The sequence below is a fragment of the Podarcis liolepis genome, assembly GCF_965112155.1.
Source record: "Podarcis liolepis genome assembly, chromosome: 5".
NCBI lineage: Eukaryota > Metazoa > Chordata > Lepidosauria > Squamata > Lacertidae > Podarcis > Podarcis liolepis.
This window is the reverse complement of record NC_139556.1, coordinates 23,470,449-23,491,030: the sequence shown is the minus strand read 5'-3', so window position 1 is coordinate 23,491,030 and position 20,582 is coordinate 23,470,449. Positions and strand designations below refer to the sequence as shown.

General features: G+C 41.5%; 2 protein-coding genes across 5 annotated transcripts in view; one reads left to right on the top strand and one right to left on the bottom strand.

Annotated features, from left to right (window-relative positions):
• RASGEF1A (RasGEF domain family member 1A) overlaps positions 1 to 20,582 on the top strand; it is a 224,312-nt gene that overhangs the window by 34,346 nt on the left and 169,384 nt on the right. The gene's annotated exons all lie outside the window — the stretch shown is intronic.
• Positions 1 to 20,582, bottom strand: part of LOC310706614 (uncharacterized protein) — a 230,758-nt gene that overhangs the window by 81,416 nt on the left and 128,760 nt on the right. For 2 of the 4 annotated variants that reach the window (XM_083502936.1, XM_083502937.1), the window contains exon 2: positions 3,191 to 3,233. The exons of the other annotated variants lie outside the window; for them this stretch is intronic. In XM_083502936.1, coding sequence (XP_083359062.1) covers positions 3,191 to 3,233 — 43 coding nt within the window. The remainder of the gene's footprint in view (positions 1 to 3,190; positions 3,234 to 20,582) is intronic. 4 annotated transcript variants of the gene reach the window in all.

Genomic DNA, 20,582 nt, shown 5'->3' with positions numbered 1-20,582 from the left:
GACATACAAATTCTGTGGTACAAGTACAGTTTTAAAATGCACAAAAAATGTGCTGTTTTAGGGGGAAGCACACTGGGAAATATGCTAAAATGGGAACTATTTATATATGAAAGTTTCATGTGCTTTGAAAAATTCACAAAAACCAGGATAGATTGAGCATATGCAAAACTGATACAGAACAGGAATGAGCTGGTCCATCCATCCCTACATTTTGCACAGGGATCTGCAATAACTAGATTCCTCAAGTACCCCAAGGTGGGAAGAGAATGGGCTGAGACATTTGGCGATGCCACTTTCAAACTTTCCAGATTGCAGTTGCACATCACGTGTAGTGTTAGATTGTGCGTTGTGTTCCCTACTTAAAATCACATAGTTTCTAAGCAGCATAAAATAGGTCTCATTGTTGCCTGTGACATGTGCAATTGACTTAATTATCTTTATTCCCAACAGACAACGTATTATGTTGGTTTGTTTTGGTCTTAGGTAGATACGACAAAAATAAATAAGGACATACTTTGTTAGAGAGAAAAGGGAATATATCTAGGTTTGCGTTAACCACTACCTCGCCGACCTGCTTCTCTTGCTATCTTGCTGTAAGTGAAAGCCTGATAAAGGACTTCTGCTTACATAATGGGGCTTTCTCCCCCTCTCCTCTCCTATGTGCCCCCCAAAATCAGCTTGGAGGGGGGTGTCAGGAGAACCCTCAGAACAGCACATGGAGGTGATCATTCCATCTGGCAAGCAGGAATGCTTCCACAAATGGAGTGACTGGAAGGGTGCCATGTTGAATTCCACCCTGTACTTTTAAAGCTCATTTCCCACCTCAAAGAGTTCTGGTTGCTGTTGTTTACCCCTCAACAAGTTATAATTCCCAGCCAGTGCCGGATTTACGTATAAGCTAAACAAGCTATAGCTTAGGGCCCCACTCTCTTGGAGGCCCCAAAAAATTTAAAGGGAAAAAACCCTGGATGTGCATTTCCAAAATATAAGATTAAAAAATCAAGTAAAATAAAGCCTACATACAGCAACAGTGTTTTGTGTTGTGTAGGTTCCTATGATGTAAGTAATGGGCCCCGCCTGCTCCCTAAAATATCACTGGTTTGCTCATTTCTATATATAGGCTGCCTACAGTCTGCATGGACTAGTTGCATGGCAACATGTGCAAATGGCTTTAGATACCTATTAGGTCCATAAATTACCATATAGCATACAGTGGTACCTCTGGTTAAGAACTTAATTCGTTCCAGGGGTCCATTCTTAACCTGAAACTTTTCTTAACCTGAGGTACCACTTTAGCTAATGGGGCCTCCCGCTGCCGCCACGCCGCCGCCACCGCATGATTTCTGTTCTCATCCTGAGGTAAAGTTCTTAAGCCAAGGTACTGTTTCTGGGTTAGCGGAGTCTGTAACCTGAAGCGTTAGTAATCCGAAGCGTTTGTAACCCGAGGTACCACTGTATATGCAACACAAAAAACAGTGACAATTTGTTGTTGACAAAGGACAGCTGGACATATAAAGGGCCCCATCACCTTCAGTAGCTTAGGGCCTCGTCAAACCAAAATCCAGCCCTATTCCCAGCAATCCTTAACAAAGTATGGTGTCCAGGACCTTTTAAGAGGGAAAGTGTGTTTTGAATGTCCTTTAAAGATATAGTGCAGCCAAAGGATGAGGGAATCCTTTGTTAAAATTCTTGTTTGGCACTAAGACTCACTGGGTCAGTCACTATCCTCAAGATAATAACCATGAAGTGGGGAGGCATTGGGAGGGGGGAGGTAGTAAAACCTTGTGCACCATCCTCAGTCAGTAGAGCCTGAGACTCTTAATTTCAGGATCACGGGTTCATGCCCCACATTGGGCAAAAGATTCCAGCAATGCTGGACTAGATAATCCTCACAGTCCCTTCCAACTCTGGGATTCTATGATTTCTAATCCTGAGCTCATTGGAGAAAAGGTAGCGTAAATAAATAAAAGCGCTGGTACGATTAGGCAAATAGCTTCTACAGGGAAGTTGTTTTGCGAGAGAATGCCATATTATATCTCAGATATAAATAAATAAATATCGAAGGCAATAGTATTGTGCAAAGGAAGATGCTTGAATTGATATAGCTCTGGAGACTGACTTCTTTCACTGTGACTAGATTTATGTACAACATGGACAGAAGGAACACAATCCGCCTCCTATGCTCTGACTGCCAAATTCAATCTACATGGTAACACTGGGGTAAAGGGAAGAGCTGTTCAGTCCCCACACCCAATTCATTCCTTTCACAATGGGAGCTAGATTGTCAACACGAGCACCAACTGTGTGGCATGGACAGCTGCCCACTAGAAACCTGCCAAAAACCATCAAACCATTGAACACACAACATGCTAAACAGCTGTCAGGTGAAAACAAATTGCTTTTTCCAAGTAGAGGTAAAACAAAATTTTAAAAAATCCCTAAGTAATTGCTAACCTCATGAGCTATTCTGCCCCTTTTCTTTATTTAAACAGAGAGCCGTGATCTAGCGGGGGGGGGGGGTGCCACTGGGATCCTGTGTGTTTGTGTGTGTGTGTTAAATCACACCTTCACTTTAAATCACAAATATGGCAAGATTCAAAGATGTAGGCAAACAGAAATGCAAATCCTTTCCAGCAACTTTCATGAAAATATCTGCCTTTCTATACAGTGGTACCTCGGGTTAAAAATTTAATTCGTTCTGGAGGTCCGTTCTTAACCTGAAACTGTTCTTAACCTGAGGTACCACTTTAGCTAATGGGGTCTCCTGCTGCCGCTGCGCCGCTGGAGCACGATTTCTGTTCTCATCCTGAAGCAAAGTTCTTAACCCGAGGTACTATTTCTGGGTTAGCGGAGTCTGTAACCCGAAGTGTCTGTAACCCGAGGTACCACTGTACTGGCATCACATCTAGCACTTTTCATTGAAAGACAATGTAAAAATCATTACACATTATGCACACAGTTGGACAAATTGCCTATGGCTTGCAATCCTAGTGAGTAATACCCACAGTGAGACTTACTTCCAGTGGCGTAGCGTGGGGGGTGCAGGGGGGGCCGGCCGCACCGGGCGCAACATCTGGGGGTTAGGGTTAGGGGGCTCAAATTACTTGCCTTGCCCCGGGTGCTGACAACCCACACTACACCACTGCTTACTTCCAAGTCAAGATGGGTGATTTATTAATCTATTTCTTACCTGTGCTTCTTTTCCATCCATTCTGTCCCGTTTCTGTATTTATCTGCCAAAAAACCCCCCAGAGAACAATCATATTAAAATGTGCATTTTGTAAATATATTAGCACTCAAAACAGTATTTCTAAACATATTTTTATATGTTTAAGCTGCTGAGGAAGTGTGAAAACTGTTGGATAATTAAGTTCTGATTTGCACATTAGTCCAAGAGGGGAAGATCAGGCCGGTTCGCACCAGAAATCGCCAGTATTGAATTCCTCACACATCCCTGAGTAAACATGCATACTGTAAATCATATAATGCAATACTCAATCATTGTGTGGATCGCATGTTGAACCTGTTGCATCTTTCCCCCCACAGATCTAATAAGAGGCCTTATTCAATCACTTGTTGAGGTGCACATGGAGAATAAAATTAATGGTGGCATCACCAAAGCTTAATTATACCCAGTGCACGTTTATGGAGATAACCTTGGAAATTCACTATTATGCTGTTATGCAGCCAATGGGATTTTACCATGCAAAGGACAATTCCTTTGCTTTGCATTGACAGTATCACACCTCATCCCTAAAACGGTGAGGACTTCTTTGAAGAGGAGGGGGATTGTATAGTTATAATCCAGTATAGTTATAATCTAGGATGCAAACATAAGTGCATAGTGACAAAAGTATCAAGCACTCAGAGGCTCATGGGACATTTTGCCTCCCTAAGTACCCTATGGCATGGAACTTGTTCTCTACTGAATGGCCAGCAGCTAAGCCTCTCTTGTGTAAAAAACACTATGTGAACATTTGTTGTAGTTATTTTTAAATCTCATAATAAAATCAGACACACAAGGCCACCTGAGGAATAATCTCATGTAGACTCTCATCCTTCTGAAGCTGCATGCCTGCTTCTTGCAAAAAAAATAAATTAAATAAAAAATCCCCTGTATCACCAAAAAGAAAAAAGTCAAGAACTAGAACTGGGGTGAGGGCAGTCATGGGGCAATCATTTTCCCTTTATCTAGAGACCATTAGCTATTTTCTGTTCTGTTTCATTTCTCTTGGTCTTGTGCAGACTGTTGGCTCAATGCAAACCATGGTTGGCAGTCTTGTGACTCACCCCCAGTTTAAAAATATCTCCATTTGGCAAGTAATATTAATCACTTTCACCCTCGTGCTTTCTGATAGGAAAGCGCATCCTCTCTCCTCGCCACATCTCCTTTTCAAGTTTGTGCTGCTGGATTATAAGTTTCCAGCCTTCTTCTCCAGTTCTCCAGTTCAGTATAGTTTATATATGCCTTTTCCACAGTACAGTGGTACCTCGGGTTACATACGCTTCAGGTTACATATGCTTCAGGTTACAGACTCCGCTAACCCAGAAATATTACCTCAAGTTAATAACTTTGCTTCAGGATGAGAACAGAAATCGTGCTCCAGCAGCGCAGCAGCAGCAGGAGGCCCCATTAGCTAAAGTGGTGCTTCAGGTTAAGAACAGTTTCAGGTTAAGTACGGACCTCCGGAACGAATTAAGTACTTAACCCGAGGTACCACTGTAATGCTGTCCCCAAAGTGGTCCACAGGAAATGTTCAAAACATTGCATTTGAAAAGACAACTTGCTACAATTCAAATAAGCATAGTATAAATTCAGTAGTTCCAAGAAAATAATCTGAACTAACAAGTACAGAGTTACATCAAAACCAACAGACCAAAAATAAACACATAAAAATGCCAGGAAGCTGCATTCCTAGCTCTACCCTTGCTGCACCCTAAGAGGCCATAGTCATCTAAATACAATTCAGTGGGGGAAGAGAGTCTTTTTCACTCTTATCTCTCCCATAGCAGAGTCTGGCACCAGCAAAAGGAAAGTGCTGGATTTAGGGTGGTGTGAGCAGTTCCCCCAAGCCAAAAGGCCACAAAATTGAGAAGATCCGTAATTGAGAAGATCTGTTTGGGGACACAAAGGTTTGGGCTCACAGAGGGTGCCATATTATGAAAGATTACCAAAGTCTGCCTCTGGTGGAGGGCAGCAGCAGCACGTCCTCTTTCCCTTACTTTTTGGCAGGGGGTTTGTTTTTTTTGCTTGGATTGAGAGGTTTGCCTGCTTTGCTTCTTTCCCGCTCCCCAACTACCGCTGCTCATCTGCATCCTAGCACAAGATGTCACACACAAGTCTCTGCCCTACCCTCCTAGACAGCATCACCTTTCAACTTTATGCCTCACTTCCAGGCCCTTGGTCTGGCCGCAATAGTCAACTACTGTGTACACAATTTCAGGTTTTCTTCAATAAAGCAAAGACCATGGAGGAACTGCAAAAGACCTATTCTCATTCTTTTAAATGTTAAAATATAAAACAGGCATCCCCAGCCTGCGGCCCTCCAGATGTTTTGGCCTACAACTCCCATGATCCCTAGCTAACAGGACCAGTGGTCAGGGATGATGGGAATTGTAGTCCAAAACATCTGGAGGGCCGAAGGCTGGGGGTGCATGATATAAAACATCAGTTCAGAATTTAGTAATCATAAGAGAGCACATGAGAGTTCAAGAATAGGAAACCCGTGCCTTCCTGATGAGCAAATATATTGAGGAATAAATTTACACTATTCCTGTCAAACCTTCACCATTCTTACTTGAAAGGCATGTTAGTATCAGAAGGCATCAGGAATACTTTCATCTTTCAAAAGTAATATCTATAACTTCTCTGTTTACACCCAGCCTGGTGCTCTCCTGCTGCTTTGAACTACAACTTCCATCATTTCCTGGTCACCAGCTGTACTGGCTGAGGCGCATGGGAACTGTAGTCCAAAATATATTTGTGGGTGTGGCCCCCCCAAGTTGATGGGCATTGCCATTCAAACCGTGTGAATGTGTTGCACCATGTGACTAATTATGCAGGGTGGGGCTTACCTGCCCTTCCCCTACTATTTTATTCAGGTTGGCACCCCTGGACCAGAACATCGGGAGGGCACCAACCTTGAGAAACTTGGAGTCAAAGAAGTGTATTTACCTTTTCTTCTCCATGCACTAATCTAATTACTGTATTCTTTTTCTCATGAAAACATCTCCCTATAAATCACAGGCTGTGAAAACTGAATGGCATTACTTTCTTGGCCAAGATGATAAATTACAGTCAGCTGCCACTATTAAAAAACAAGCCACCCATAACTGTTTTAAATTTTGCTTTCAAAAGTTCCCTCCACATTTTATTTTTCATCTAAGCCTTTTCTCGGCTCTGTAAAAGCCCTCAAATATGGATTTGAGCCTCAACAGCAAAAAAAATGTGAAAATTATGGGTTGGACCCAAACTGAGAAAAACCTTTGACAAATTCAACTAATCATAGTACTGTCCTCACCTAGAGATGGAAATAAGTTTTCCATCTCAGTTTTGAACGTATTCATTTATGAGTCTGTCCTATCCTCTATCTGCAATCTACAACTTTTTAAAAACTGTACAAAATTCACTTCTTGTTTAAAATAGCCTAAAATGTGCATTTTTATGTGGGCGTTAGTATGTTTTTGAGCCAAGAACTGTATTGCAAAATGTGAAGATGATGCACAGTATCACAACAGAGAGGTCTGCCCAGTCTCTTTAGAACGTATCTAATTAAACGAAAGATCTGTATTGTTATAAATTAGTCCCATTTCCTATCCAAGTAGGTCAAGGACTAGCAGATTAGGCAGCCTTAGGATGCTTTGATCTACATCACCATCGATGGGACATCTCACATGTACGCTCATGTAATGATTCAGTTCATGTGCAGAGGCCCCATGTGCACAGCTTCTGGTGGACACAGACGTGGATATAATTGATGCTTGCACATTAATCCTGCCTTCTGGGGGAACACCAGATGCATTAACTGGGCAAATGACTCAGCACTTGACTTGTAGCCAAATGGGAGCCAAGTCCGTTGAAAAGCATTTTGTTTGCAGAGTTGTGAAGCCATATGAAAGTTCCATCTGTGGCATTAATTCAGTGATGGCTCCTTCACACATGCCCAATGAACAAGTATGCAAGTGTGTGCGAGAACCAGCCTTGCATCGCAATATCGACAACATTACAAAAATGTACAAAAAAACTAGCAGCAACTCCCACATTAGTGAAAAATGTAGAGCACAAGCTAAGTAAGTAATAGCTTGATTGCTTCCCAAAACTGCTTGGAAAGGAAGAAAGACGCTCATGGTCAAGGTTTTCCATGCCCAGTGGCGTAGCGTGGGTTGTCAGCACCCGGGGCAAGTAATTTGCGCCCCCTAACCCGTGGATTTGCGCCCCCTAATCCGTGGATTTGCGCCCCTAACCCGTGGATTTGCTCCTCCTAACCCTAACCCCCAGATGTTGCGCCCGGTGCGGCCGGCCCCCCCTGCACCCCCCACGCTACGCCACTGTCCATGCCTTAAAATGTTACTTATAAGTTATTTTAAGGCTGATTCTCTTACTCTCCATTACAGCTCTGCCTCTCGTGTGCGCAACTACAGGACATATTAATCTCTGCATGATAAATATATATATATATTTCTTTATAAGGTATTTAAATATAGGCAAAACTGGCTATTTCTGTGAGGGATGTGTGTGTGTCAGGGGGAGCAGGGGATAATTTTAAAAAATAGTATATTGGAATGGAAAACAAGGTTTTGAGAGCACTGGTTTGGCAATATATGTGACCTGATAGTAGTAGCAAACAATACCCATTTAGCACATTCCAAGTATTTAAGGCACCTTACATACATTATCTCAGTAATCCAATAGAATACAGGACTTCAATACATTCGTTTCAAATATGCATTTGGTGATATTTTGCTCAGCAGGAGATCAGAAGAAAAAGTTCTATTTTAATTTGCTCCTTTTAAATAGGAGTTTATTAAAGTTTTTTTCATAACGCAATAAGATAAAAGAAGCTAGTCTAAATAAAAACAAAGACAAAAGAAAACACACAATCGTCTCTTAAAGGCACGTCTGAGACAAACACCGGCTCATCTTCCTTCACGAGCTCAGCACTGGCAGCACTGGCAAGGGAAATAGGGACATTCCAGGATCAAATCAAAAGCCAGGATGGCTTTCATAATTCCAGAACTGTCCCTGGAAAATCAGGACACTTGAAGGGTATGTAATCAATTCTTGTGGTTATTTCAATCCCAATAAACTGTCCTGAATTCATTTTTACCTACAACACATCTGCACCTGGTGAAGTTGGGGTACTGCCCCTGGGCCTGCAATTAGCACTAGTATCAGTTGTTCAGTATGGGGGAATTTTGAACCACCCCTACTAAAACAAGGGTCCTATTTGCTTTCATTAATTTTTCTGTTTATTCAGTTTTTGATGGCAGACCAGGAATAGGATATTCAGGGAAATACACTGTAAACATGTTAGATCCTTCTCCAGACACAAATACATTAAAAGACTACAAAAACACACAAGTTGAACACACAATAATAATAACAATAACAACAATAATAATATAAAACGACCAGGCCCACTCTATAAATCAGTTCCTCAGCAGCCATCTCAGATATATAAAGCAATAATGCTACAAAGTGAGGGGTTTAGGGACAGTGGAGGTTGTACTCTAACATAGTTTTTAAAAGGTCAGGTCACTTACTGCTATTAGCTATTTTAGGTGGCTGAACAAAAAGTCTATGCTTTAGATTCATTAAGGATGCAACCCTGTGCTATTGCAAATTATCATTAAACACATTTATTGGCATTTTGCAAGACTGGCTAATTAAGAAGATGTTGGCGCATTACATGGTTAGTAAATTTAATAAATTGGTGGCTAATTATCTTTAGAAGCTGGGTATATTTCTTGAAAGACTATTAAAAAGGTTATTCGATTCGAAAACTAAGCTACAATTATTTACAGAGTGTGTGTGTATGGAATCATTGCAGGAGCTGTTAAAACTCAAGGAGAATAGTTTTTAATCACTAGCAGATACTCATTAAATAGTACACAGTTCCTTCCATCCTTAGCAGTTGCCAGCAATTATCAGCAAGAATGTTGGAACTATCCCATATCGTAAGTGTAGCACCTACTTCATCTAGTAGTTCCCAAAATAGTATTTAGCTCTTTCTGCAGATTTCCCCATCAATCGGAGACAGAAGTAACAAATGGCTGGGAATTTTTTTATTTTCCTTTCAGGTGAGCCAACAGGCAATCTTTTTAACCCACCCTGATTACAGATTAAGAGCCCAGTACAATTTTGTTCAGCTCCACCCAGCTCACAAGCCACCAGTTGTCCATCGCAGATCTAGACAGCTACCCCATGTCTAGCTCAAACATTATGAACCAAAAGACTGCTAGATGTAACTGAACCATGATTTGTCATTCATTGCCTGTATCTGACAAATCAAACATTTAAACATGCACTTAATTTGGAATGGATCTTTTTTCTGGGTCTTCACCCATCAAGGAAACTTATACACAGAATGGTGCTCTCCTACAGAATCTCCCAAAAGAGTCCTCACTCCATCTAAGCCAGCCCCCAAGTCTTCATCAGATTACTAAAATGGTTCAGATTCTCTATGAAATACATTTAAACTGGCGTTCTTGCTCCTGCGTTGGTCGAGACAGAAGTGGGGACACACGGAGTATTTCTGCCCCCTAGCAGTCACATTAAGAGCCTGACTATTGTGATGGAGGCGTCATGTTTATGTATACATGAAGGCTCCATCACTATAGATGGTGGTACTTTGTGTGAAGCCTATGGGCAGAGCTACTCAGTGCAGTCCTGCTTCTATGTTGACCAGCACAGAAGTCCGCTTACCTCCTATGTGGGAAGCGGTGGTGGCCGTGGCATGGCACGGCCCATGACTAAGCCGGGCAATTGCCAGATGGCCAGCAGGGGGTGTCATGGCTGCCTCTGCTGGTCAATGAGACTGATGGGAACCTGCCCATGGATCCAGCCAATCATGGGTGGGCCAGCGGATGGGTCTCAAGCAGAGGACTGGAGTGAGGACTTCCCCCTCCTGCCTTCACTTAGGTCCACTCCTTGGACATTTAAGAGGACTGTGCCCAGACCTGGCAGCTAAGTCTGAGCCAGATTTCCCACTCTTCCTCCCTGTGCAGAATGTGGAGCCCTGCCCAAAGGTAAGCGGGCAGGTCAGGGGTATAAGGTTGCTATGGAAATCCCAGCTGCCATTTTCGGGGCCAGGCAGGAATTTCCCCTCCAGACAAATTGGGCCTGTCTGGGGTTTTTTCACCTAACACATAGCAACTGCCACAACTTGGTGAATAAGCATTGAGTTGGATCCTTAGTCAAGGTGGAGAGGGGCAGGCTTAAGTTACCCCCAGGAAAGTGGGTGCAGGGGGAGGTGCTCCAGTCCCCATAGTGCCAGTACCTCTCTGATATACATCATAAGGTGATCCTTAACCCTGTGACCCTAACGTACAATCGACCAGCAGGCGGTTTAGATTATTCTGGATACATAGCCAATGCCTTTGTCAAAGCCTACTGACATCTGTAATCAACAAAAGTTGTGGCCTATTTCAATCCCAAGAGGTTGTCTTGTGTTATATCACTCTCTCCACCTTGGCCCCCACTCCTCCGACAAGCTCCCTGTGCCTATGAACGCAAGGCAGAATGTCCAAAAGGGCTTTACTAATATAGCTGTTAGGCACATGTTGCCTTTTCTGTGAGCAGATATTTGTCCAAAGTTTTCTAAACACTATTTATAAACAAATATCACATTATTGAACTTCTTTTTCTTAACTTCTTTTTTTAAATATTCTCCAAACCAGCTTTTTAAAAATAAATAATAATGTTTCTTGCAACTGACACCCCCATAGCTCATTTCTGTTCAAGCTTTTACACCTCTATTTAGCGACAACTGGGCCAGGTTTTTTACACTTCAGATTTATGAAGAACGCATGACTCAGGAATTGCACACTTCACACTAAATACAGGATCTGGTTCGCCAATAGGGGACAAAGTTAACCTCAAAAGAGCCGCAGCTCAAAAATCACTTCTGTTCTAGCTGATCTTCTAAACCAAGTTTATTGCAAAAGTAGAGAAATACAGTGGTACCTCGGGTTAAGAACTTAATTCGTTCCGGAAGTCTGTTCTTAACCTGAAACTGTTCTTAACCTGAGGTACCACTTTAGCTAATGGGACCTCCCACTGCACTGCTGGCACGCAATTTCTGTTCTCATCCTGAAGTAAAGTTCTTAACCCGAGGTACTAGTTCTGGGTTAGCAGAGTCTGTAACCCGAAGTGTCTGTAACCTGAAGCGTCTGTAACCCGAGGTACCACTGTACCTGGTGTGTTCTCTCCCTGTACTAATCAACCCTGAAAAAAGTATTTATTATTGGAAATGCTTCTGTTTCTTTTTAATAGTTTCAAAGATGAGATTATTTATAGTACAGTGGTACCTCAGATTACATACACTTCAGGTTACAGACTCCGCTAACCCAGAAATAGTACCTCGGGTTAAGAACTTTGCTTCAGGCTGAGAACAGAAATTGCGCAGCGGTGGCAGCTGGAGGCCCCATTAGCTAAAGTGGTACCTCAGGTTAAGAACAGTTTCAGGTTAAGAACAGACCTCCAGAACGAATTAAGTTAACCCGAGGTACCACTGTATATAGCCAGCAATTCTTCTGCTATACCTCACTCAATGCACTAGACAACGCATATTATAAGTTGATCTTAGATGCTCCATACTCATAGGACTGGCTCACATGAGGTAAGGAAGTGTGCCTCAGATTCACAAATCCTCTCCCACCCTGCACATAAACGAGCTACCATTTTCACAGCCCCCTTATTCCAAAGTCTCAGGATGTTCCCTACAGCTTGAGGGGGGCAGTTTGGAAACTTTTCTCTAGGACTACGACAAAGTTAGGAGGATTTTGGTGCCCTCAGCTGTTGTAGTCCAATTTCTGAAGGCAACACACTAGAGACCCCTGAAAAAAGTTTTTCCAGTATTATGAGGCCCAGGGAAATACCGGGGGGTGGGGAATGTGTGTCTTATTTTGTTTTGAGAGACAAACAGAGTGAGTTCTCTAAGAACATTTTGAGGTAATTCCAAATTGAGCAGAGAAGCACTTGTCCATCATTCCACTGAGCTCTTGGGATGGAAAATGGTCTTATTTCTAGCATCAGGGCAATGCAGACCTTTGTTTCCTTCACTCATACTGACAGATGCTGAATAGTTAACAAAGTTACCCTAAGCATTTTTGCTTTCTGGTCACTACTGTGGCAGTCAAAAGAAGCTGAAATGGAAGGCAGGAGCCACACAGCCTTGAATGTGGCACAACTAAGCTGGTGGCAGGCTGCCGACCAACCCGCGAGCCTAGTTCTGGAATGTTCCAAAGCAAGGCTCTGTGTAAGCCCAGTATCCATGTTTGTAACTCCACAGAGAAAAAGAATATCAGTGGAAAGTGAGAGCTCTGCTCTTCACATAGAAAATTTCACTTGATCCCCTCTTTCATGAAAGACTGGCAGGCACTCAAACGCATCTTTAACCATTCCCATCTGTGATCTGATCCATAATACCAAAGTGACTGATATCATTATTCCATGTAATTTGCTATCAAGACCTTTGCTTAGAGACTTTGAAATCAAACCCATCAAAGCATATGGCTTCTCACAGCACTGGCCTGCGAATAGATGGCACTGCCATGTCTCTGTGTGGGGTAAAAATGTCTCACAAAGCAAAACTGGATGCAAAGAAATAGATTCCCATCTCACATGTGGTTTTGCAAACTGAGGGTGGTTAAACTAATAATCATAAAGTGATATTTACAAGTAGTTTGGAAATAAAACTTGCTTAAATACAAAACATAGAAGAAGAAGAAACATTCAGAGCTTGTTCACAGATGGTCCAGGAAGGTTTAATTGGTATCAAGGATGCTTTATGGGTAAATGTAATATGTGCAAAAGGGAATAAACAACCCAGAGACTATATTATATGATTTAGTTGCTTTAAAGTAAAAGGGAAAGTGTAGACTGAGGTGCCACCAAAAGAGAAGGATACAGAAACAGAAATTTTGGCAAACCTGTATCTAGAGATATTAAGGGGGGAAAGAAAGATTTCAATTTTTTGACAATATGTTTGAGAGAAAGTGAGATCAAATATAACTGGGAGACTCCATTTTGTCTTAATGTTCCATTGGGAAAAGGATGGAATACGGTGCAAACTCTTGAAGATCAGCATGGAAATGATGATATGATGCCTTGGAAGCATGACCTTTAGAACAGCAGCTAGAGTTAACTCTTCCAACAGCCATACTCCTAGAAACAGCACATGCACACAAAACATGGAGAAGAATCTCAGTGGCACTAAACAATCAGCAGGACAGGAGCTGACAAAGAGATCTGATTTCGCCTGAGCCTGAGTACAGAATGTGTTTGCCGAGTGCTGTAAAAACCAAGCCCGGAAAGCAACATTCCATGCAGAATTGGCACAGAAGATGGTGCTGTGGCTTCCGGGTTTGAAATTTAAGCCAGAACAACCCAAACCATACCAAGAATGCTAAACCACAACAAGAACAGTACCAGAACACACCACCATTTGGCTCAGAAAAGTCTTCCTTGAAAGAAAGAAAAAGTTCTTTAAAATCCACTGCTGTGCAAGAACCAACAGATCAATGTTCATCTTCAGTGTGGGCTTGATCAAAATGGAACAAATTGCATTCTCTACCTTCATAGGATGTTGGGAGATTTTGTTCATGCAGACTTCCTCCATAGATTATACCAACACACCTGGATGAGCCCAGGATCAGGGGGAACATAAGATATGGCAAATGGATCTGAATTGGAATTGCAGTCTAAACAAGCTGACTACATAGTTATATTCATTAGAAGTGTGTAGAAGAGGTATAAATAAGAGAAAAACTAGCAAAAAAGGAAAACCCAGCAATTAAACACTTTATAGTGGTGACAGGAGAAGCTCTGCATGGTCCTCTGCTGCTAGTTTTATTCAAGTTATATGGCAATATAAAAGGAGTTGGAATACCGTATTTTTTGCTCTATAAGACTCACTTTTTCCCTCCTAAAAAGTAAGGGGAAATGTGTGTGCGTCTTATGGAGCGAATGCAGGCTGCACAGCTATCCCAGAAGCCAGAACAGCAAGAGGGCTTGCTGCTTTCACTGTGCAGCGATCCCTCTTGCTGTTCTGGCTTCTGAGATTCAGAATATATTTTTTCCCTTGTTTTCCTCCCCCAAAAACTAGGTGCGTATTGTGGTCTGGTGTGTCTTATAGAGCGAAAAATACGGTACATTCAGGATCTCTCTGTTATCTGATCAGAAAGTTTAACAGGCTTCAAAAGGAAGACAGAATTATTCCCTTTCAGCAGAGGCAGATAGTTTCATGTGTGTACTCAAGAATCAAGACTGCAAATCTTAATAAAAGAAAAACAAATCGTCTTGCTATTCCAAGCCATCCTTACTTCATAGCTCAACCTCAAAACACAGGCCTACTAAATGGTGATTCAAGAGATATTTGCTCTCTTTTGTATAGTTAACTGCCTCCATATCTCACCATCATTCCATTACTTTTCTATCTTGAGGAATATTTATACTGAACAACAAACTAAGCAGACACATCAAGTTTGTAGCCAGTCGCAACCAATTTTTAAATGACAACTTAACACTTTTAAACAGGGCATGATCCCATCCCAAGCCCCAGTGAAGGATAGGCCTTTTTGCAAAGAGGATCACATATCTCAAATGTAAATGAGGCAAGTGAAGTGCTTAAAAGCTCTCTGTAGAAATTAAAGAAATCAGCCACAAATATGTTATGAAACATTTGTTATCACAAAGCCCAAGGCCAGTCTTCAAGAGGGTTTTCCCAGCAACAGAAGCATTCGGTATTCTAATGTGGCTTAAAGTACATTATGACTGGGAGTATTTAGGTGGGTTTCCATTTTTTTCATTGGAAATTGGCTCTTTTAAAAGGGGGGGGGAGTCTACTGGGGGCAAAATTTATTTCAGGGTAAAAATTGAATTCCTCTCGTGCAGCAGTTCTGCAGTCTCTCAGAAAGCCCCAGAAACCAATCCCCAGGGAAATGCCCCAAGCCTGATCAGTTCAAAGACTATATACCTCCTTCATGATGGAAAAGGGGGGACTGCCAGGAATGTGTAGCCTCAAACTTGAAGCAAATGTGGAGTTCCTTCCTTCTTCGGGTAATACAACAAATGACAGAATGGATTTGATAAAGCTAGAAAAATTTGGAGGGGGCAGGGATTCTTCTCTTCTGAGGATCATCCTCAGGCTTGGATCTTTTAGATTAGCCAAAGGACTACATGAGTCCCTCAGGTCAATACTGAGGAAGAAGCATCCCATCTGAAGGAGCATCTCCACGCCCATCGTTCAGGCTGGAATCTGAGGTCCAGCGCCAAGGGCCTTCTGGTGGTTCCCTCACTGCGAGAAGCCAAGTTACAGGGAACCAGGAAGAGGGCCTTCTCAATAGTGGCACCCGCCCTGTGGAACACCCTCCCACCAGATATCAAAGAGAACAACAACAACTACCAGACTTTTAGAAGACATCTGAAGGCAGCACTGTTTAGGAAAGCTTTTAATGTTTGAAGCATTACTGTATTTTAATATTTTGTTGGAAGCCGCCCAGAGTGGCTGGGGAAGCCTAGCCAGATGGGTGGAGTATAAATTATTATTATTATTATTATTATTATTATTATTATTATTATTATTATTATTATATCCCTTTAGGGCTGGTTCACAGAGATTCCTGTGAGAGATGCCAATGAAAATATACAAAGGTGTGGGTATCAAGTAAGGTGCTGGGGAAAGCTTTTAAATATACAGTATCTGAAAGCAATGTATTAGTCATTGCTCTTCAACTCTGGCAAAAGCTCAGTAGGTTCTCCCAGGGGGAAATAGTGACTGCCTTTATTCAAGACGCTTCCCATACTGGCCAGCCAGGAACTTGAGGAACAACACATTTAATATATTGTAGTATCCATCATAAAACACATCAGCTTGGTTTAAAAGCTAATGGGAAATGCAGTCTCAAGGATTGTTTGCTTTTTAAAAATGGACCACATGCACACACAAAAATTTCATTTATTTTCTGACCAGCTATGTTGGATACATTTGGCAAGGAATTATTTATTTTTAGTCTGCAGGCTTTTGACTCTTAGCACTTCATTAAACTCATTTGCATATCTGGCAACAGCACACAGAACCAAACTATGCAGAAAAATTCAAGATGTTAAATGTTGGGCAGTGGAGTCTGAGGCTGTCAAACGAGAGATTCAAAGGCTCAGAGCTGCCTAGGGCTCTGCACCTGCAAATCTTATGTGTGAAGATTTTTCAACAGATGTTATTTGTCTTGCCAAATCCAGGATCTCTCGCTGAGATCAGGGCTTACAGGGCATTTGGTGGACACATATTCAAATAGACAAAAAGCACCTTGGAAACAGTCTTCCAAAATGAGCTGGAGCTCAATAGTACATATTCTCTGATTTCCTAAACTACAATAAAGGCCAGGAGTTGGTCTGTACATGTTCTGAATGCCCTCCCCCAAAGCCAAGGAAATAGCAATGAATGTGGAATTCAACATCACCAGCTTTTATCTTTCTAGCTTTGATGACTGTGAAAACAGTCACTAAAGTACATGGGCAGTAATGACAAGGGAACGCTATTCAGAACTGTGTCGGCAATTACCACCATCATCAGAAAACATCACAAGAGGAGCTTAGTTTCCTCCCTTCAACGTCTGAGCTGGCTTATTATCATAGCATCACAGAATGAGCTGGAAGGGACAACAAGGCTCATCTAGTCCAACGTCCTGCCACGCAGGAATCTTTTACCCAACATGGGGCTCAAATCCACAACCCTGAGTTTAAGAGTCTTATGTTCTATTGACTGAGCTATCTAGTGTACCCACCTAAACATTTACAGGAAACTTGAGAAGGTTTACTCATATATTATTCCCCAGACAAAAAAGTCTGCTTGAGACTGCATTTCACACCTATCAGCCAGAATTTCACCAAGTATTAAGGAAGTCTAAAATTCATGAACTTATGTTTGTGTGCTTATACCTGGTTTGGATGTATCTGGTCAGCTGAATGTGTTTGTTTAGAATCTGTTTTGATATGCCAAGCTAGAGAAGAACTCTTGGTGGAAGTGCCACTTGATTCATTATAGAGAAGAAGAACATTGCAGGGGAGACACACCAAGCAATTACAAACTTTGGCAACATCATTAGTGGGTGAGGTCCAGTAAAGTCTCTGAAATCAGGAGGAACTCCGCAGGGTTTGTGGTGGACAGGAGGCTTGGCCTTTTTGCTTCTGTTCAGGACTAGCAGAAAAATTAGGCTGCAATACTACGCACACTTACTTGTCTGCAAGTCCTATTGAACTCAATGAGATCTGAATACTTCATGCATAGGATAATACTGATTGTTACATAAACCAAGGGTTGTATGATGTTGTATCCAAATGTAGTGCTAAATAGTTTATTCCATCACCACAAGGATTTCTCCTTCCACAATGGAACTTTCCCCTCTCTCCTTCTGCTGAGTACCCCTTAAATTGGTCCTGGTGCTTGACCCATTCCTCCAGAGCAAATCTGGGTGCACACAGGAAGAGGAGGGGGGATACTGTGCAAAGAATTATGGACTGCCCTTCTTTATGCCCCACACGGGTTTTGTTGGATGTGGAAATCCACCAGAAAACTGAACCTTCTTAGGAAATAGTCTCCCAGAGAATCCTTTACAAACTCAGATGCAGACAAAAATCCCTTCTCAAATTTCTTATCAAGTGTCTTCCAGATAAAGCAAATTAAACTCTTGGGGCAATGGGGTAGGAAGACAGATATTTAACTGCATGGCAACCTGCCATAATTAAAAAAAGGTCTTCACCGAAGAATTTCCCCTCCTGTCCTTACAATAAAACAGGTAGAAAATCCCCAGTGCTTAAGAAAATGTCATTCCTATCGACTGCTGTATTTTCCCTGTTCTGATCATAAAATGGAAGCATCTCTTAAAAATTACTGAATTGATTTAATCACTGTGGTCTTGATGACAGGTTGGCAGCAGCTGCAATCTATAACACATTCAAAGGGTTTTTGCATTATTAAGAAAAACCAAGAGTGCCCTTTAAAAGGTAATAGCATGCTCCTTTTCAAGACATGGACATGTACCACATTTCTCACATATGATGGTTCTCAACATTTATAAATTATCACTCCCCCTCTAGTCGACGCACAGTAATGTCTGAATGGGGCTACTGTGAAGCTCCTTCAGAGGCCTCACTCCTTTTTTGTGGCTCCTCTCCTCTGCCCCTTCCACTAACTGCCTCCTCCAACACTCTTCCTGCAGATCCCACTATTTCCATTTGTTGCCAAGCAGCCCTGCCTCCCTGCCTATGAGTTCCCTGTGACTAGAGCTCCACTCCCCGAATGCTCAGCTGACCTCTCTAAGAGTCCCATCGGGGGAAAGGCACAAATAAATACAACAATAGGTTTTAATCACAGCCAAGTGGACACTTCTTCCTTCCCTTGCAGAAGCTAATCTGCAAACTGCTTCCTCCACCCCACCCCCAGCAGATATACATTCCAAGCCACCATGCCAGCAGTTCAGCCAAAATGAGCACAACACTGTACAGTCCCTGTACAGTCTTTTCCACTCAACCTGAAGAGACAGGCTGAACAAAATAGTTTTACATATTACGTACATGCACACACACACACACACAGGTTTTAATGTGTTGCACTGAGATTAATTCTTGAGTGAAGGCGGCAAACTGAGATCAATAGCAGATTACTACTGGTTAAGCAGGTGTTATAAAGATATATTTTTTTAAAAACTGCCTGTATGAATTCTGAGACATGAATGACTAAAACAACACTGGAATGAAAAACATTTTCTCCTCCCTGGCAGCAGTCTGATTCTCTCTCCACTCTGGTTTTCTCCCAGGCAGGAAAGACATGTCAAGTGCTTTGAACACAGTCATAACCACAGTTCAAACAGATGGGCACCCAACATCACCAAACGCACAGGTGTCTAATGGCTATGATCTATGCTAGCAGATGGCCGTGATAAACAACAGAAATGTTTAACAGCAAGTTACTTATTGTGTAATCTTATTTTACTACAGACCTGGGTATAGTAACAAATTCATGGAGCTGCCTGCTGCCGTTAAGAGCTCATAGGTGTCTGTCACTTGGCATAAGCTCATTTCTCCCTCCCACGTACCAGCTACCCATTTTTTTTTATGTCATTACATTTAAATAGGACAGGTCTTGGCGATTCCATTTTTCTGGAACATTTCCAATCTGGGTTCAGTTCTGAATCAGCACCGATTGCCCTGATGAATTTTCTTTATCAGGGGAAGGAGGGAGGGAGTAGGACTGTCCTGTTGCTTTTGCTTGATCTCCCAGTGGCTTCTAGTACTACTGACATGGCATCTTGCTGAACCAGCCACACTGCAGTGGGGGCTCTGGGAGCTGTTACGGTTACGGAATTTATGGTTGGATTTTAATTTGTATTTACCGGTATCATAATGTGCATTTATTGGAATTAAATTTCATCTGTTGTGTTGTTTTAAGGCTACAAACTTCTCTGGGATTCGTTTGAAAGGTGGTATATAAATGTTTTAAATTTTATAAACATTCAACATCCTCTCCCCTCCCCCATTCACACACACACACACACGGCACTTATTTTTTTAAAATGATATTTATTAAAAGTTTAAGAATTACAGAAAAAAGAAAAAAAGAAAACAACAAAAAAATTGACAAAACATACATTACAATACCTAAAAGGAAAAGCATAAAAAACAATACAACAATACAGCAAAAAAAACAACAACCATAACATTAAAACACACATCCAATGTTCCATATCTTTATCTTTCATTTACTTGTTTCATCGACCTCCTCACATCTCCCTTTTTGTATTTTAATTTAATTAATTGTTTCAGCAAATTCTTTCCATCTTTCTCAATTTTTGTTATATAATTTATCTTCACGATCTAACCTTTTAATTAACGCAACAAATCCTTTCCATCTTTCATTATATTCTGTCATTCAATTTACCTTAATTTATTTAACCTTATCTTACCATAAAAAAACCTTAAAACTTAAAACTTAATACTTATTTGTACATAACTCCTTATATCATTTCTACTAAAGCCAAATAGTTTCATTCCAACATTTTTCCTAATACTCGTTAACTTTACACTAATTCTCAAAATATATTTTTTTTTAAACTTTCTTCCAATCTTCATCCAACGTCTCTTCTTCCTGGTCTCGGGTTTTGTCAGTCCTTCTTGTCCATTCCATCTAGTCCATCAACCTGGTGATCTTATGTCCGAGGCTCTTAAGTCTTTTCCATGTCCCTTCTGCAGATCTTCTTCTTGTTTATACCTGCACTTTACTTTGTCTTTTGTTGATCTTTTTCTTAATTTCTTTCCTTTCTCATTGGGGGGTAGGTCTCGGGAGGACTCCAATCCAAAAATATCT